This window comes from Sturnus vulgaris, chromosome 6 (genome assembly GCF_052056855.1).
Source record: "Sturnus vulgaris isolate bStuVul1 chromosome 6, bStuVul1.hap1, whole genome shotgun sequence".
Taxonomy (NCBI): domain Eukaryota; kingdom Metazoa; phylum Chordata; class Aves; order Passeriformes; family Sturnidae; genus Sturnus; species Sturnus vulgaris.
In genome coordinates this window covers 46,059,463-46,075,423 of record NC_142248.1, presented here as the reverse complement: position 1 = coordinate 46,075,423, position 15,961 = coordinate 46,059,463, and the positions used below count along the sequence as shown (strand labels likewise).

General features: G+C 45.4%; 1 protein-coding gene across 1 annotated transcript; it reads left to right on the top strand.

Annotated features, from left to right (window-relative positions):
- Window positions 1-2,110: 2,110 nt before the first annotated feature.
- RTRAF (RNA transcription, translation and transport factor) lies at window positions 2,111-15,905 on the top strand. Its single transcript, XM_088166415.1, has 8 exons — window positions 2,111-2,416; window positions 3,137-3,261; window positions 4,556-4,655; window positions 7,611-7,697; window positions 8,573-8,661; window positions 11,458-11,526; window positions 14,752-14,800; window positions 15,561-15,905. Exons 1-8 carry the CDS (start codon window positions 2,356-2,358, stop codon window positions 15,713-15,715), a joined length of 735 nt encoding a protein of 244 aa, XP_088022541.1. The 5' UTR covers window positions 2,111-2,355; the 3' UTR covers window positions 15,716-15,905.
- The last annotated feature ends 56 nt before the right edge of the window (window positions 15,906-15,961 follow it).

Sequence of the window (15,961 nt, the reverse complement as noted above, 5' to 3'; positions counted from 1 at the left end):
AACTGGGTGATTTTTAATGCCCCTTCCAACCCAAACCACTCCAGGATTTTGTGATTCCACGATTCTTACTCCTTCTACTACTAGAACACTCCCTGATCACAGAATCCAATGTACTCTGCTCCTACCAAATTCCCCACATCCTGAATTTTCCCTCCAGTTTCACAGGACCCTCAGGGGTCAGCGTTTTCCCAGCAAAGCTGCTGGACACATTTCCAGGCTGCTTGGCCTCAACTCATTCCTGGGCTGGAGAACAAGGTGACCCAAACTGGATACTCCGATTTTCCAAGCACCTCGACGAGCAGCAACATCAACTCCCAGCCTCTCCATCCTTTTCCCTGTCCATCAAAGCAGCTTAAAAGCAAAATGGTGTCGCTGGGGAGGAAGGAGCCAAGTCTCTCCTTGCCTGCCAAGGCAGCTCAGCTGTTCCGTGGCTCCCTGGATCCCCTCCAGCTCCAAGGCTTGCTCCCTTCCATCCTCACCTCCCCAGGCTTCAGCAGCACCTCGGAGCAGCAGCATCTGCCGAGCAGGAGGAGCTGTGGAGCTTCCAGGGAGAGCGTGGGCGAGATGCTGCTCCCTGTGCTGCGCCAGAGTCGGGCCCTGCCCGGCTCCCTAATGACAATAAACCCATCTGCACTAATTGCATTCATTAGCTGCAAGCCCGCTAGCTCTGCAGCAGGGAGAGGAGAAGCACAGCTCATCTCCCCCATGGGTGGATTTGTCCCGTGTGTTGCTGCAGGAAGGGTTGGACCCACCAAAAAATTGGGGGATTCTCAAGTGTGTGTGACATCCAAGGGTGGCTTGGGAAGGTGATGAAGGCAGCAGGGGTGGAGAGCAGAGGTTTCACTGCCTCCATTCTTGTCACTCTTGGTGGAATTCACAGTGTGTGACACACCTGGGGATGGTGCCAAGCTCCTTTTCTCCCTGCTGGAGTTGTTGTGCCTGTCCTGCTCACCTGAATGTCACTGCTGGCCCATGTGTGGCTTCCTGTCCAGGGAGAGGGACATGGGAGAAGGAAATTCCTCAGCGACTGGACAAGGAATAACAGGTTCAAACCAAAAGAGTGGAAGTTTAGGTTGAATATATGGAATTCTTGGCTGGAAGGGTGGTGGCCCAGGGTGCCCAGAGAAGCTGTGGCTGCCCCTGGATCCAGGGAAGTGTCCAAGGCCGGGCTGGACAGGGCTTGGAGCTACCTGGGACAGGAACTGAATGGGTTTTAATGTCCCTCCCGACCCAAACCATTCTGGAATTCCAGAATTCCAGGAAAGCTGAAGGAGGCTGAGCTGACAGGAAATCCCTGCCCTGCTGACACCACCCCAGCAAGAAGCTGGAGGAGATTGAGTGGCTGGGAGAGGAAAGATCCTAAAGGGAAAGGGAGGCAGAAACCCTCCTGGATCCCCCTGAGGCTCATCCCGGTGCCATCCTGCAGTGGGTGCCAGCTGGAGTGCTGGGAAGGGCTGGCACGGAGGAAATGCCAGGATGAATATTGATGAATGTTGATGAATATTGATGAATATTGGTGAATATTGATGAATATTGATGAATGTTGATGAATATTGGTGAATCTTGCAGTACAGATCACTGCTCCCCAGTCAGATCCGTGCTCCCAGTACAGCTCCCAGTGCAGCTCCCAGCGTTCCCAGCACTCTCCAGTACAGCTCAATTCTCCCAGCACAGCTCTCCAGTGCTCCCAGTGCAGCTCCCAGTGCTCCCAGTACAGGTCCCAGTAAAGCTTCCAGCGTTCCCAGTACTCTCCAGTACAGCTCCCAGTACTCTCCAGTATAGCTCGCAGCTCTCCCAGGACAGTTCCCAGCGTTCCCAGTACAGCTGAGTGCAGCTCCCAGTACACCCAGTACAGCTCCCAGTATAGCTCAGTGCTCCCAGTACCCCCAATACAGCTCCCAGTATCCCCAGTACAGCTCCCAGTACCCCCAGTACAGCTCCCAGTATTCCCAGTACAGCGCAGCACCCGCCCCAGTTCCCCGCCCTGCGGTCACCGAGCCCAGGCCCCGCCCCCCTCGCACGGACCCCGCCCCCTCACACAGACCCCGCCCACCTCAGACCCCGCCCACCTCAGACCCCGCCTCCTCTCGGCCCCGCCCCCGCCGCGTCCATACCCGCGGCACAGAGGCCACTTCCCCTTCCGGCGGCCCGCTCCGCTCTCTGATTGATTAAAATAGCCGCCACTCTTCGCACTGACCAGTCAGCAAACAGAACGCTGCGCGGGGGGGCGGGCGTTCCCGTCTTTCCGGTCCGTGCGGCGCCGTCGGCGCGGCCTGAACGGGGGAGGCGGCGCCGGCACCGGGATCGGGATCTGGGATCGGAATCGGGGCCGGCTCCGGTACCGGTACCGGGACCATGTTCCGCCGCAAGCTCTCGGCACTCGATTACCACAACCCCGCCGGCTTCAACTGCAGGGGTGAGGGGCTACGGGGAGGGGGCGGAGTAGTGGAAGGGGTGGGATGGGATAAGGGGATGGGATCATGGGATGGGATAATTTGATGAGCTTGGCTTGGCTTTACGGTCCCTTCCCACCAAACCATTCCATAATTCCATAACCAAAGCTCATGCAGAGCCAAAATACCCCAGCTGGGCTCTGAGGGAGCGGTGACACCCCGGAGCTGTCACCTCCCGTGTCATGTCACCCAATGTGAGCATCCCTGTGTGCGCCAAAGCCTGGGAATTGTGCAATTCCAGCCCCCCAAAAACGGGATTTTGGATCAGCGAGCAAGAGGAGTCAGCAGATCATGGAACAAATGTACAGCCACAATATTTATGCTGTGTTTTCTGAGAGGAATTGGGGATTAGTGCTCCATGTGTTCTGTTTGTGCTGAAAATAGAGTTAGAAACTCAAATTCTCTGTTATTTTTTCAGCTGTCTTACTGTGCTTCATAAATTATAATTATATTCCCAATAAAAGGTAAACTATTGGCTGATGCCCTTAATGAGGTCAGTCAGTTACAGCCAGTTTGAAAAATGAAAAACACTCAGGGTCGATTTTTGGTCAGAGAATGCACAATTTTAGTGAGGTTTTTATATATAAATATGGAATTTTAATGGTAAAAGTGCTCAGAGGCGTCAAGATTTGTATGAATGGCATCAAAGCTGAAGATATCTTTAAATTCCTGCCTCCCCACAGATGAAACAGAGTTCAGGAATTTCATTGTCTGGCTCGAGGACCAGAAAATCAGACACTACAAGATCGAGGACAGAGGGAATCTGAGGAACATCCACAGTGAGGACTGGCCCAAATCCTTTGAGAAGGTATTTCCTTGTTCCAGACGAGGGCTGCTGTAAATGATCTTTCACAGCTGCTGTGGTTGTGGAATGGAAATAACTCTGGAGATTTGTCTTGTTGCATTTCTAGGAATTTCAATGTATTATTTCAGCCAAACTGGGGGAGTTTATTACAACAGGAGAATTTCCTGCATAGTTTTCCCTCAGCTTTGTTTGTTTAATAGGTGGAGTATCCATCTTAATCTGTTTTGTTTTTTTTTGCCTGATTTGATTCAGCTCTTGAAGCAGAAGGAAAGCTGACTGCAAATAAACAAATTTTTTGTGCGTTAATGCTCCTCCTGTACCAAAAGGAGGTGGGTGAGGCTCCTGCAGGCCTTGCCAGCATTTGGGGTGAAGCTCATCCCTGCCCCTCCTGTCATTCCAGATGGATTTTCTGCATCCAAATGGACTCTGGGTGATCTCTGTGCTCCTGAGCATTTCCAGCCACCACAAAACTCTTGAGCTTTTCCTCTTGGTTCCCATTTCCCTGCTCTGTAATTCCCAATTCATCCCAATTTTTTTTTTCTCCCTCCTTTGCTCACTGCTCAGGAGTTGCAGTGCTCAGGGAGAACCTGAATTATTCCAACATCCTGTAGATAAATGGGAATATCTGGAATTCCTGGCAGCAGTGGTGCCTTTCCTGCCTTGGTGAGAGTCTCCTCTCCATAATTAACAGGGAATTCCTGTTTTCCAGCCCCTGGCATCCTTTTCCCAGCTATGTGGCACTTTTGGCCCTGTAGCAGAGGGACACAACAAAATGTCACCACGTCCTGATTTTTGGGATCCTTGGCAGCAGCCAGGGCTGGATCTCGTGTTCTGGGTTCAGAACAGCACAGACAGAACCTCAGCCTGGTTTTGTCCTCTCTTGTTGTACAAAATCCCTAAAAAAGGGAAAATTAATTTAGGGAATCCTCTGATTCATTCCAGGTGGGAAGGCTTTGTTCCAGTTTATTCCACCTTCTCTTTTTCAATTTGCTCTGTGACATGAGCAGAGAGTAAAGCAAGGGCATTTTGGCTTCTCTGGGTGCAGTCTGACAATAAAAAAAACATTAATTAAGATGAAAATTCCATTACCAGGTGTCAGACTTGAGCTAGGGGTTGATTGGGACACTCCAACACGGATCAGATGCCACAGCAGGAATTTCACAGTGACACCTCTTGTTAATTAATATTTTCTGTGAGGCCTGTGGGAAAGTGTCTGTTCACACCACAGTTCTGTGCTGCCAACTGCTTGCTCCAGGTCACTAAAATCCATTTATTTTCTCTTCTTTTTGCTCCTCAGTACATGAAAGATGTGAACTGTCCCTTCAAAATACAGGAACGACAAGAAACAGTGGATTGGCTTCTTGGCTTGGCTGTGAGGCTGGAATATGGAGATAATGGTATGAGGGAATCTGTTTAATATCTCAAAATGGGAGGGGAATGGGGGTTTTTGATTAATTTCACAGAATCCCAGCATGGTTTGGGGTGGAAAGGACCTTAAAAATCCATGGGCAGGGACACTTTCCACTATCCCAGGGTGCTCCAAGTGCCATCCAAGCTGGCCTTGGACACTTCCAGGGATGCAGGGGCAGCCACAGCTTCTGTGGGCACCCTGTGCCAGGGCTTCACCTCCCTCCCAGCCAGGAATTCCTTTCCTTTGCAGGAACTTTGCAGCATTCCCAGTGCAGGGTCACTCCCTCTGTTCCTTGGAGCATCCATTCCACATTCCATTGACCTTGGAGACAATTCCACCTACAACCTTTATTGTCAAAGCTGTGCTGTCCCTGTGCTTTGGGACAGCTCCATGCCCTGTCCAGCCCTCCTGGCAGCCTTGTTAGAGCTGGGAATTTGTGGGCAAACAACAAAATGTGTTGTCTCCTCCTTGAAGGCTTCCTGTATTTTCTTGCATTTTTTTCTGGAGAATCACAAAAAGATTGGGATTGAAAGGAACCTGTAAAGACCTCCCCAGTCCAACCCCCTGGGCAGGGCCATATCCAGCCAGGCCAGGTTGTTCCCAGCCCCGTCCAGCCTGACCTGGAACACTTGCACAAAGGAGTTCCTGCACTTCTGCAGGTGCTTCAGGTAGTGCTTCAGCAGCTCAGGATTTTCCTTCAGCCTGGAGAGCAGCTTGGAGGTCTTGCAGGAGCACCCAACCTTCAATCTCTGGAAGGCACAGGGTGACAATGTGGGGACAGGGACAGAACCTGGCTGGGCTGCCCCAGGGAGCAGCTTGTGTGGGAATCATGGAATGGTTTTGAATCCTTTAGTTTCCAGTGTTCCTGTTCTCCTTGGATGTGCTTTTCTGATGTGCTGGGGTGATGAAGACAAACCAGTCCTGTTCCAGTTCAGAACTCAAGGACAGTTTCTCCAAACTTCAGGCCCTGAGCACAAACTCCGTGGAAAGGTGGAGGGTGGGTTCATGCAAATTAACCAGAACCTATAAAAGTGTGAGATTTTGTGACCAACCCCCTCCTTTCCTTCCATCTTGGAGCCATCCAGGCAGGGGCCACCACTGTGCCACTGACATTGCCATGGTGGGGCTTTTGTTGGCCTCACAATAAACACCCATTTTATTCTCCTTAACTCTGTGTGTAGCCTCTGCTGCAACTCCTCAAGGCATCAGTTTGGGTTGGAAAGTCCCTTAAACCCCATCTCATTCCAATCCCCAGGAATTCTAAGCCTGTCCTGCTTTTCTCCACAGTGGCCAGGACCCACCTCTGCCTACTGGGGCTGGGCAAGGCCCTTCCTTGTCCCCATGGGCTCCTGGCCACCTGGCACCACCCTCCCTCACCTTTCTCCAGTGGTTCCTGACTTTGCAGCTGAGGAAAACCCCCAGGAGCAGCAGGCACAGGGCTGAGATGCTCCACAAAAGCACCTCTGGCGTGGACATGCCCTTGTGGGCACTGCCCTTCTGCTCCAGGGGGGGCACATCCCACACCAGGATGGCCCAGGAGGGTGGGCAGGAGCGGGTGCTGCTGCCAGGGTAGAAACAGCTGAGCCCAAGGGCCACCAAGAGGAGCTGGTCCAGGCCAGGCATCCCTCTGGGATCCTGCTCAGGCCATCCCTGGCTGGCACCTGGAGCTCTGCAGCGTGGGGACATGAGGTGTCACCCTCACTCTGTCACCAAATGTGCTGTGATGTCACAGTGCCCTTGCACACACCACTGAGTGCCGTGGGCAGGGATTCCTTCCCCTGCATAAACTCACATGGTTTGAAAGTTTTCATCAAAATCAGGCAGTGTCAAAACTATATTTCACTTCTTTAAAAAAATTAAACACGATTTCATGTGCTTGTTTCCACCCCATACTCAGAGGAACTGTTTCTTTCCAGCTCCCACAGGACTGGAGCAGCATAATTGCATTTGCTATTTTATTTTATTTCTGGATAGAGCCAATCCCATTGTAGATATTTATCCCCTTCTCCCTGTGGGATTGCCTTTATGAGAACTTCCTCTGAAGTATATTAAATGCATTATATTTAGTACTGCTTGTATTCAGAGAAGTTATTCTTAGACCCCCCCCCCCCCACCACCACTTTTTTTTTTTTTTTTTAACAAGGAGTGGATGTGGAACCCTTGGGAACTAGGACAAGGTTATGAAAAAGTGGAGTTCAATGTCCCCAGCCACAGCAGTTCCATCTCCTCGTGGAGAGAGTGGGAATACAAATGTAATTACTGGTGACAAAATAACAACAGCCAAAGTGCTGGTTTTCCATTACCATTAATTCCTGCAGGGCTGAGCTCTGCCCAGGGCAGGAATGGGATATAAATACCTGTGATGTGATTCTCAGTCCCTCATGATGGGCAAAATGAGCTGCCTGTTCCTTGGGATTGTGTGAAAAAAGGAGGAGTTCAGGAGATTCCATTCCCCAAAAGTTTGGAAAACCCCTGTGTGGGCTTTGAAACAAACCCTGAGCTGGAAAAGTTTGATTTGCTCATCAGGACCAACATCATCCCCTAATTTTTGATCCCTGCTTGAAGCAGAGGGCCCTGGCAGTGGAGCTGGTGGGTTTTAAAATTGGCAAATGTGGGAGGTGCAGCTTTCAGGGGTGAGGCTGTGATGAAGAGCATCCTGCCCTGAATAAAAGTGTGGAGCAGCCTCTGAGGCTGCTGCTGGAATCTCTGTGCAGCTGGGAGCTCTTGGGGCAGCTCAATGGGCTGGGCATCTTTTGGTGAGGAGCTCCAAAATCCCAGTTTATAACCCCAGAAATCTCAGTTTGTTATCCCACAAGGCTTTTGGGTAACTACCACACCCCAAAAAATTCAGCTGTAACACCACAGCTCCCTGCTAAACTTTGAGTTGGTTCTTTTTGCCATCCATCCTGATGATTTTTGTGTTTGCCTCCTCATTTTGCAGCTGATAAATACAAGGATTCCACCCCTGATGGTGCTAAAAATGCAGACAACACAGCAAAAAATGCAGAGCCACTGATTAACCTGGATGGTGAGTGTGCCACAAGCTCCTGGAAGGGAATGTGCTCCATTGTCTGTGTTTTCCACTGGAATTTGGTTAATCTGGTGATGCAGATTTTTTTTAAAGCCAAATTTAAAGCTTTAGGAATGCAAAGCTGAACATTTACATGAGCAGCTTTGCTCTGTAAATCATAATTACTCATTGTAGGTGAGGGAGAAGTAGCAAGATGCCTTAAAAAAATAAAAATATCTAATAAAATAAGGAAATATGATGGCAGGATGGTTATTTCCATGCTGTCAGGATTTTCATGTTGGCTCAGTTTTACCCAGCTGTTCTGTCATAATAATTTTAATATTTGTTTTCCTGCTAGGCACAGTCACACTAAATCAAAAATGATGGGAAAGAGCTGCTAAAATCAACCCTAAATCTTCCAAATCTTTTTCCATTCCTCCATCACCAAGAAGGCAGGGATTGATCCTGCCCTCACCAGCAGCAGATTTCTGCTGTGCAGGGATAAAAAGATACAAAATAATCAAAATAATGTACAGAAGAGAGAATATCTGCCTGTAATTTGCTTTTATTTTCAAACACTTCACCTGGTTATGCAGCCCAGTGCTGATTGCTCTGTAGCCAAATTTTTTTCCTCACTGCTGTATATCCATGGGCTTGGAATCATGGAATTAGGATTGGAAAAAACCCTGCCACATTTACCACTAAATAATGTCCCCAAGTGCCACATCCTTTTTTTTTTTTTTTTTTTAACTCTTCAAGGATGGGGAGGAATTGTTCATCCTTCAGAGCAATCCAATACCATGGAATCAGGAAACCAATTCTGCCTGCTGGAATTAGTTAAACCAAAAGAAATTATCATTTATTTTGAATCATAATCCTTATTTTTTTTCCAGTGAATAATCCTGATTTTAAGGCTGGGGTGATGGCTTTGGCTAATCTGCTTCAGATCCAGAGACATGATGATTACTTGGTCATGCTCAAGGTGAGTTTCACACTTTTCCCACCTCTTTTTTTCCTTCTTTTCCCCAGCCCCTGGTGTGTGTTTATAGCTTGAGGTGCAGTGTGATAAATAGGAATTTTTAAGCAAAGATAGGAAAAAAAAAAAAAAAACTCTGTGTCTTTTTAAGCAGATAAGAGCACAGAAGATAAACCATGGAAATTCATGCAGGGAGAATTATCCTGGTAAACAATTTTAGCTGAGTTCCTTAAGGAGCATCCTCAAAACAGAAGATTCTGTTCCAGTGCTAGAAATTAAGAGAAACTTGAAAATTTAAAAGTTAATGATGCCAAGGGTGTTTTAAAACCAATATCCAAGGGAGGAGCTGCAGTGAAAAGTTTCCTTTTTCTTTTGATCCTATGAACTGTTTGCTCGTTGTCATTACTGAAATCAGTTTAATTTAGTTTTGACAACTAATTATGGTTTTTAATAATAAATACACTACTTAATTTTCTAAACCATCTTTTTTATGCCTTTAAGAAAATTTCTGGCTTTCTGGTGGAACTCTATAGATTTTGGGTCAAACCTATACTGTATTTTTTTTTAATTAAAAAGACATTATTGATGAGAGTGTAAAATCCCAAGTTCCTACTTGATCATGTCATAATATGGGAATAAATTTAAATTTGTTTGGCATTAAAATAAATGCATTTCACTGATTAAAAATACCCCATGAAGTTCTGTTCATCACAATAGTTTTGATATTTGCTAAATTTATTTTGGAGAAACCAAAAGCTGTGGGTATTGAAGTTTATTTAGTGTAAGTCTGTAATTCTTGGAAGAATATTATGGTAACCTGGTTTCTTGAAGAATTCTCAGCCTGCAGTTATTCCATTTATTTTTTTCTCCTTCTTTCCAGTATGGTTTCCTACTTTCCCTTCCCTAAATATCCTTTTTCAATCTTTGAGGAGTTAAAACACCTCAAAACCCCCCAAAAATCAGTGAAAAGAGATATCAGGTAGGGAGAGCAGACCCTGGTTTGGTGATATTGAGGATTTGCAGCATGAATGAGTTCAGCTCTTTCCAAAATTCCTTCAGATCTTCTCCCAGGGTTGGCAAACTTTCCTGGGTGTATAATTCTGCATAAATGTATTTACATTTCTGTCGCCATTTCCACATGTCTTTTTGTCAGACAGATTTGTGCAAAACCAGCCTGAATTTTCTTGCTTTTAATTCCAGTAAGAGTGGATTCCTGCAGTGAAAATCCACGTTCCAGGAACAATGCAAAACCGGTTTTGGGGTTGAGATGATGATATCAGAGGGTGTCAATCCAACTCTTGAAATTTCCCCCACAAAAAGCAGATTTGCAGGGAATTTCTGATCCCTCTTCAGGCTTGGACACTCAGGAGTGAATGTTTTGGGACAGCCAGAGGGTGCAGGCACACCACAAACATCTGGCCAGGGTGAGCAGAGATTTACACCCCATTTTCTTCATTTAAACCTGGCAAGTTGATCAGAAATCATCTGTGGGACACAGTTGGATATTTCCTAATGCCAAAGGCACTTGGAATTCTCTTCCACAAGGTCTGGTTTCACTGCTGGAATTCAACTCCCCATCAAACCATTCCTTTGTCCAGGCCACTTCCTTCAGTGACAAATTTCTAAAAGTATTTAAGTGACAACTTTTTGGTATCAACCCAACTTTAATCATGACCAAAACGGGGAGAGAAACACAGAACTGCTTCTGTCACTTTTGGCTGCTCATCAGGGAGAGTGTGAGCAATGTATTTGACAGAGGCACTTCTTCTTTCCTGTGGAAATAAATCTGCCTGCATGGTGTTCCTGCAGTTATTTTTGGAGGCATTTGGAGCTGTAGGTATCAGTAACTGATAGCTCTGATAGGATTTCACCCCATGTGCTGGAGTCCAGGGAACACAGATGAGCACCAGGATTGTCAAACTCAAGGCTGCTCTTATTCCCCAAGGCTAAAATTAATTCTTTTCTGCTCTCAATCTTTTCCAAGCCTGCCTGGGAAGCCTTGCCCCAGGTTTTTCTGCATATGGGAGGTTCAGCACCTCCTCAAAAATGCTGCCAGCAGCGTTTCCTTCCCAGAGGAGCTGCATTGATGCAGATTGAAAGGTGTGAGAATTCAGGAAAATAAGATTGGTGCTGCTGCTTTGGGGTTGTGATCAGCTCATTTAGGAATCGTGGATTTGGTTTGGTTGGAAAAGACCTTGAAATCATCGAGCCCAGCCATCCCCACGTGTCCCCAAGTGCCAAATGCACACAGATTTGAAATCCCTCCAGGGATGGGGATTCCACCACTGTGAAACCCTTTCCAATGCCTGTCCACCCTTCCCAGGAAGAAATTTTCCTTAAAATCCAGCTTGAGGCCATTTCCTCTTGTCCTGTCTCTTCTTTCCTGTGAGGAGATCCCAATCCCCCACCTGGCTCCTCCCTCCTGTCACCTTCCTGAACCTCTTTTTTTCTCCAGCATAAAAATCCCAAACTTTCTAGGCTATTCCTTGTATTTTGCACCTTCTGTCCCAGGAGTGGCAGGAATTAATGGTGTGAAATCAATGTTCTTGTCACTTCTGGTTAAACTGCCTTGCACACCTGGGTGAGATCCTACATGCCAAGATTATTCCTAAATGGGAAGGATTTAAGGGCTGGAGAGTTTAAAAAAAAAAAAAAAATATATATATATATATAAAACACACCCTGTCACAGAACTTGGTTTGAGGTTATAATTTTGACTCTTTCTCCTGTAGAATTACTGAGAAATTCCTCAAGACATGAATTAATTCCTGTCCCCTTTCCATGTTTGTTTTTTTTTCCCAGGCAATTCGGATTTTGGTTCAGGAGCGCCTGACACAGGATGCCATAGCCAAAGCCAGCCAGTCCAAGGAGGTTTGTACCCATGGCCAGGGTTAATTATTCCTTGTTAATTAATGAAGATAAAGCTGTATCCTCCTCAGTCAAAACCAGTTCATTTAGGAGAATGGTGGAAGCTTTCATTTCTCCCAACCATCGTGATTCCAGCAGATCTGGGGGATTATGGAGAGCAGTAAACAAAGCTGCTTTTGTTTCATTTAAATACAAATATTTCTGTGTGAGAAATCATGGAATAGCTCTTCCCTGAGTTCTTTTCCAGAGGATTATCCTGACTGTTCAGTACAGCAGGCCTGCAGTGTGAGGAGAAATGCACAACTTGGCTTTTCCTTGGAATTAGCAAGTTGAGGTTAAAATAATAATAAAAAGGTTGAAACATTCCTTCTGTGGAGTGTTTTGCTTCATGTGGACACCTCATTTGTGTTCAAGGAATGGGATGTTGGAAATCCATCTCCTCCCTCCTCTCTTCCCCCCCAAAAAAAAGAGAAGTGGGGAAGGAAATTTCTACCCTTAAACTCAGATTTTTGCAGAATTCTTTGCTAACCACGAGCTGTCTGTTGGGAAGATGTTCCAGGGGATGACTGTGGGTTTTGAATTTATGATTTCCTCATCATTCCAGATTTTCCCAGCATTTGGCAGAGCTGGGACAGGCTGGGAAGGGCAGGCTCACCTGCCCTGCAGGTGTGTGGGTACAAATGTCCCTGCTACAGCAGCTGCATCTGCTCAGAAAGCCCAAATTCCTTCTTTTTTTTGGCAGCTGCTCACAACGATTTCTTTCTTTCTTTTTCTCTCTCTTTTCTTTCTCTTTTTCTTTGACTTTTTTTTTTCTTCTTTCTCTCTTTTTTCTTTTTCTTTCTCTCGTTTTCTTTTTCTTTCTTTCTTTCTTTCTTTCTTTCTCTTTCTCTTTCTCTTTTTCTTTCTCTCTTTCTTTTTCTTTCTCTATCTCTTCCTCTTTCATTTTCTCTTTCTTTTTCTTTCTCTCTCTTTCTTTCTCTCTCTCTTCCTCTTTCATTTTCTCTTTCTTTTTCTTCTTTCTCTCTTTTTCTTTATCTCTTTCTCTTTTTCTCTCTTTCTCTTTCATTTTCTTTTTCTTTCTCTCTCTCTCTTTCTTTTCCTTCCTTCCTTCCTTCCTTCCTTCCTTCCTTCCTTCCTTCCTTCCTTCCTTCCTTCCTTCCTTCCTTCCTTCCTTCCTTCCTTCCTTCCTTCCTTCCTTCCTTCCTTCCTTCCTTCCTTCCTTCCTTCCTTCCTTTCCTTTCCTTTCCTTTCCTTCCCCTGCTGTTGGTGTTTTCCAAGTGGAATCACAGGTGCTCTGAGTTGTTGCAATTTCCAGAAGCATTGGAAGGATAAATCAAAGCTTTAGATTTGCAAATCCATCAAACTGTTCAAAAAGCAGAAAAATAGGAAAGCAGCTGAGCCTGTTGTCTTCATTTTGGGTTCTGTAATGTTAATAAAAAGCAGCTTTTAGTTGTTGTTTTCATAGCTGCACTGCTGGGATCAAAATGGGATTTTCTTGGGGGAACAAGGAATTTTTTTTTTTTCCCTGCCAGGGAATTGTTCATATCTGATAGATCTTCAGAGCATCAGCAGGGCTGAGATGTCTCTGGCTGTGAAATAATCTGAGAGTGTGTTTTCCTTAGGAATGTCACATTCCAAGGGGTGTGGAGAAAAGGGGGTGGTTGGAAGCAGGAAAATCTGTGCCAGGAGGGACCATCAACATCTTCATGGGGAAAAAAAAAAGAAATATCACCAAAGCAGAGAGGATGGCTGGGTTGGAAATTTAAAAAAAAAAGGAAAATTAGATTTATTCTTCATGTTTTAACTGATTTGTAAATGGCCACATTTTTGTGCAGCATTCATAAATCAACTTTGTAGGGAATGAGGCTGGAAATGAAATTGTGTTTGTAGTTCCTGATGTAAAAGTGATCTTTTTTTTAGTTTATTCCCCGTTTGAAGTTGCTGCACAAAGGAGGATCATGAACCTGTGGGGATTCCAAAGGCAGCTTCCCAAAAAAAGATCAAACTCAGGGAGTGTGGGAAGAAGGGAGGGAAAGGAATTTCCTGCTACCAGGTGGCACTGGAGGGAATTTATCCACAAAGAACTGTGAGAGGAAAAAGAGACAAAAAATGAAAATTTTTCCTGGGAACACCCCAGGCTGGTAGGAAACCTTAAGTACAAACTTCAGTTCTTACAAAAAATTCCATGTAGGAATTCTGATATTTCTGGAATCTTTCCCAAGTGGCTTTAGTGGCATTATTTATTATCACCAATTTTAACAGCAGAGATGGATTTTTAAGATTGCAGCTGAACGTGGATTTTACTATAAAGGCCATGGAAAAACCTCATTTTTTGCAAATCAGTTGCAGCCACCAGTTTATGTTTAATGTGTGTTTTGATCAACTCAGATTCTTTTTTTTTTTCCCATCTGTATAAAAGCCTTTAAAGGAAATTTTCACTATCTAAACGTTTTACAGCCCCATCCCTGCAGAAATTAATGGTATTGAACTCTGCTGTTTTTGTTGTGCAAAATGCAAGGCTTTTGACAAATGTTGAAAAAAAAACTTACTGAGGGTAGTAAAAACGAATTCTGGGAATTTAAATCTAATTTTAAGTGCATGTTGAAGCTCCTTGAGTAATGATTTAATGTGAGCACTCCTCTGCAGCTGGTCAGGGCAAAGGAAACAGAGCAATGCTTAGAAATAAGCACTAATAAATTTTGCCCTGGAGCGTTTTAATAGAGAAAATATTTAGAAAAATGGAATATTTTCCTTTCTTCCCAAGCTTAACACTTGAGCAGATGCTTCTGGGGATGTGGTGAACTCAGCAAAACTTGATTACAGAGAATTTCTGCAGCTCTTTGCAGTCAGCCCCTGCTCAAAGCCTGGCAGCTGTTGAAAGGCAGAAGTTTCTAAGAAAGCCCAGTTTTGTTTTCCTGGGAAGCTGCTGGATTGGGTGATGGCTCCCAGTGCTGCTGTTGGCCTTTTAAGGATTGAATGCAGGCTCTGTGTATCCAATGAGGAATTCTTAAGCAGGAAGATTTTTCTTTAATAACACTCAGGGTTTGGTGTTTTGGGACACAAAAGGAGTTGTTTAATCAGCAACGGTGACTTTTCAAACTTTTCACACTTTTTTGTCTTAAGCAAAACCCAGATTTTTCTCCCCCACTTTTCTGCTGCAGTACTTGATTTTATTTACCAAACATCTAAAAATGACACTTTTTAACTTTTTTTTTTTTCCTTTTCCAGGGTCTGCCTGTTGCTCTGGAAAAGCACATTCTTGGATTTGACACGGGAGGTGAGCACTGCTCCTAATGTGACTTTTAAATGGGAATGTTTGCCTTTGACAGAGTTATTACTGTCAAATCCAGAGCTGATGTGGACAGTAAAAAACCCTGGAGTGGAAAGAATTCCTCCCTCCCAGCTGCTTATTTATGAGCACTCCTGAGCATTTTGGGTTTGGAACAGCAAAGCCTCAATCCAAGCTGTTTGGAATCTGTTTAAATAACAGCTTTTATTGGCAGCCCAAGGAATGCATCCTGCTGTTTGTAAATCCTGCTGCTACCAGCAGAGGACAGCTGTGCTGCTTCCATGGATTTCAGCTGCCTCTTTTTTCCTAAAATCCCATCGAGGCAGCTCAAACTGACATGACCTGATGGATTATTGATAAACCCGATGGATTATTGATAAACCCGATGGATTATTAATAAGGAACAGCCAGGTGACCTGGGGCTCCACAGGTCTGGCTTTAAATCACTGCCTGGAATGTTTCACACCAACCTTGGAGTGGGAGGTTGGAATGAGATGATCCTTAAGGTCCTTCCAGCCCAAGCCAGGCTGTGATTCCCTCATTCCCTGATCTTTGACTGCAGGTTGGTGGGGAGGGTTTGGATTCCATCCTATCCCTCCCCAACAGCAGGGAAAATTGTTCTGTGTTTCCAGCCTGGAAACCACCACCAGGAACCACATGCAGAGCATTAAAACTTCCTTAATTAGATCTGAAAACGCTGGATAAAAGGATGGATAATTGCTGTACCCCTCTCTGTGCCCCTCCCCAGATGCTGTTATCAACGAAGCTGCCCAAATTCTGCGCCTGCTGCACATCGAGGAGCTCCGGGAGCTGCAAACCAAAATCAACGAGGCCATCGTGGCTGTCCAGGCCATCATTGCTGACCCCAAAACCGACCACAGACTGGGAAAAGTGGGGAGATGAAGGGACAAAAGCTTTCAGCCCTGTTTGTGCTTAGTGCAAATTAGGAACCACGTACAGCTCCCACTCTGGCATGCAGTTTGAAACGGGATTCATTTGCCTGTTTGGAAAGAAAACAGGAAATGGAATCCTGACTTCTGATGAATTACCAGTTTTTTTCTTGAAATAAATGAAATTGAGGGAAACAGACAAATTGTTCTGGTGAGCTCTGAGTTGGCATATAGGACATTTTTTGTGTGTGTTTGTGTG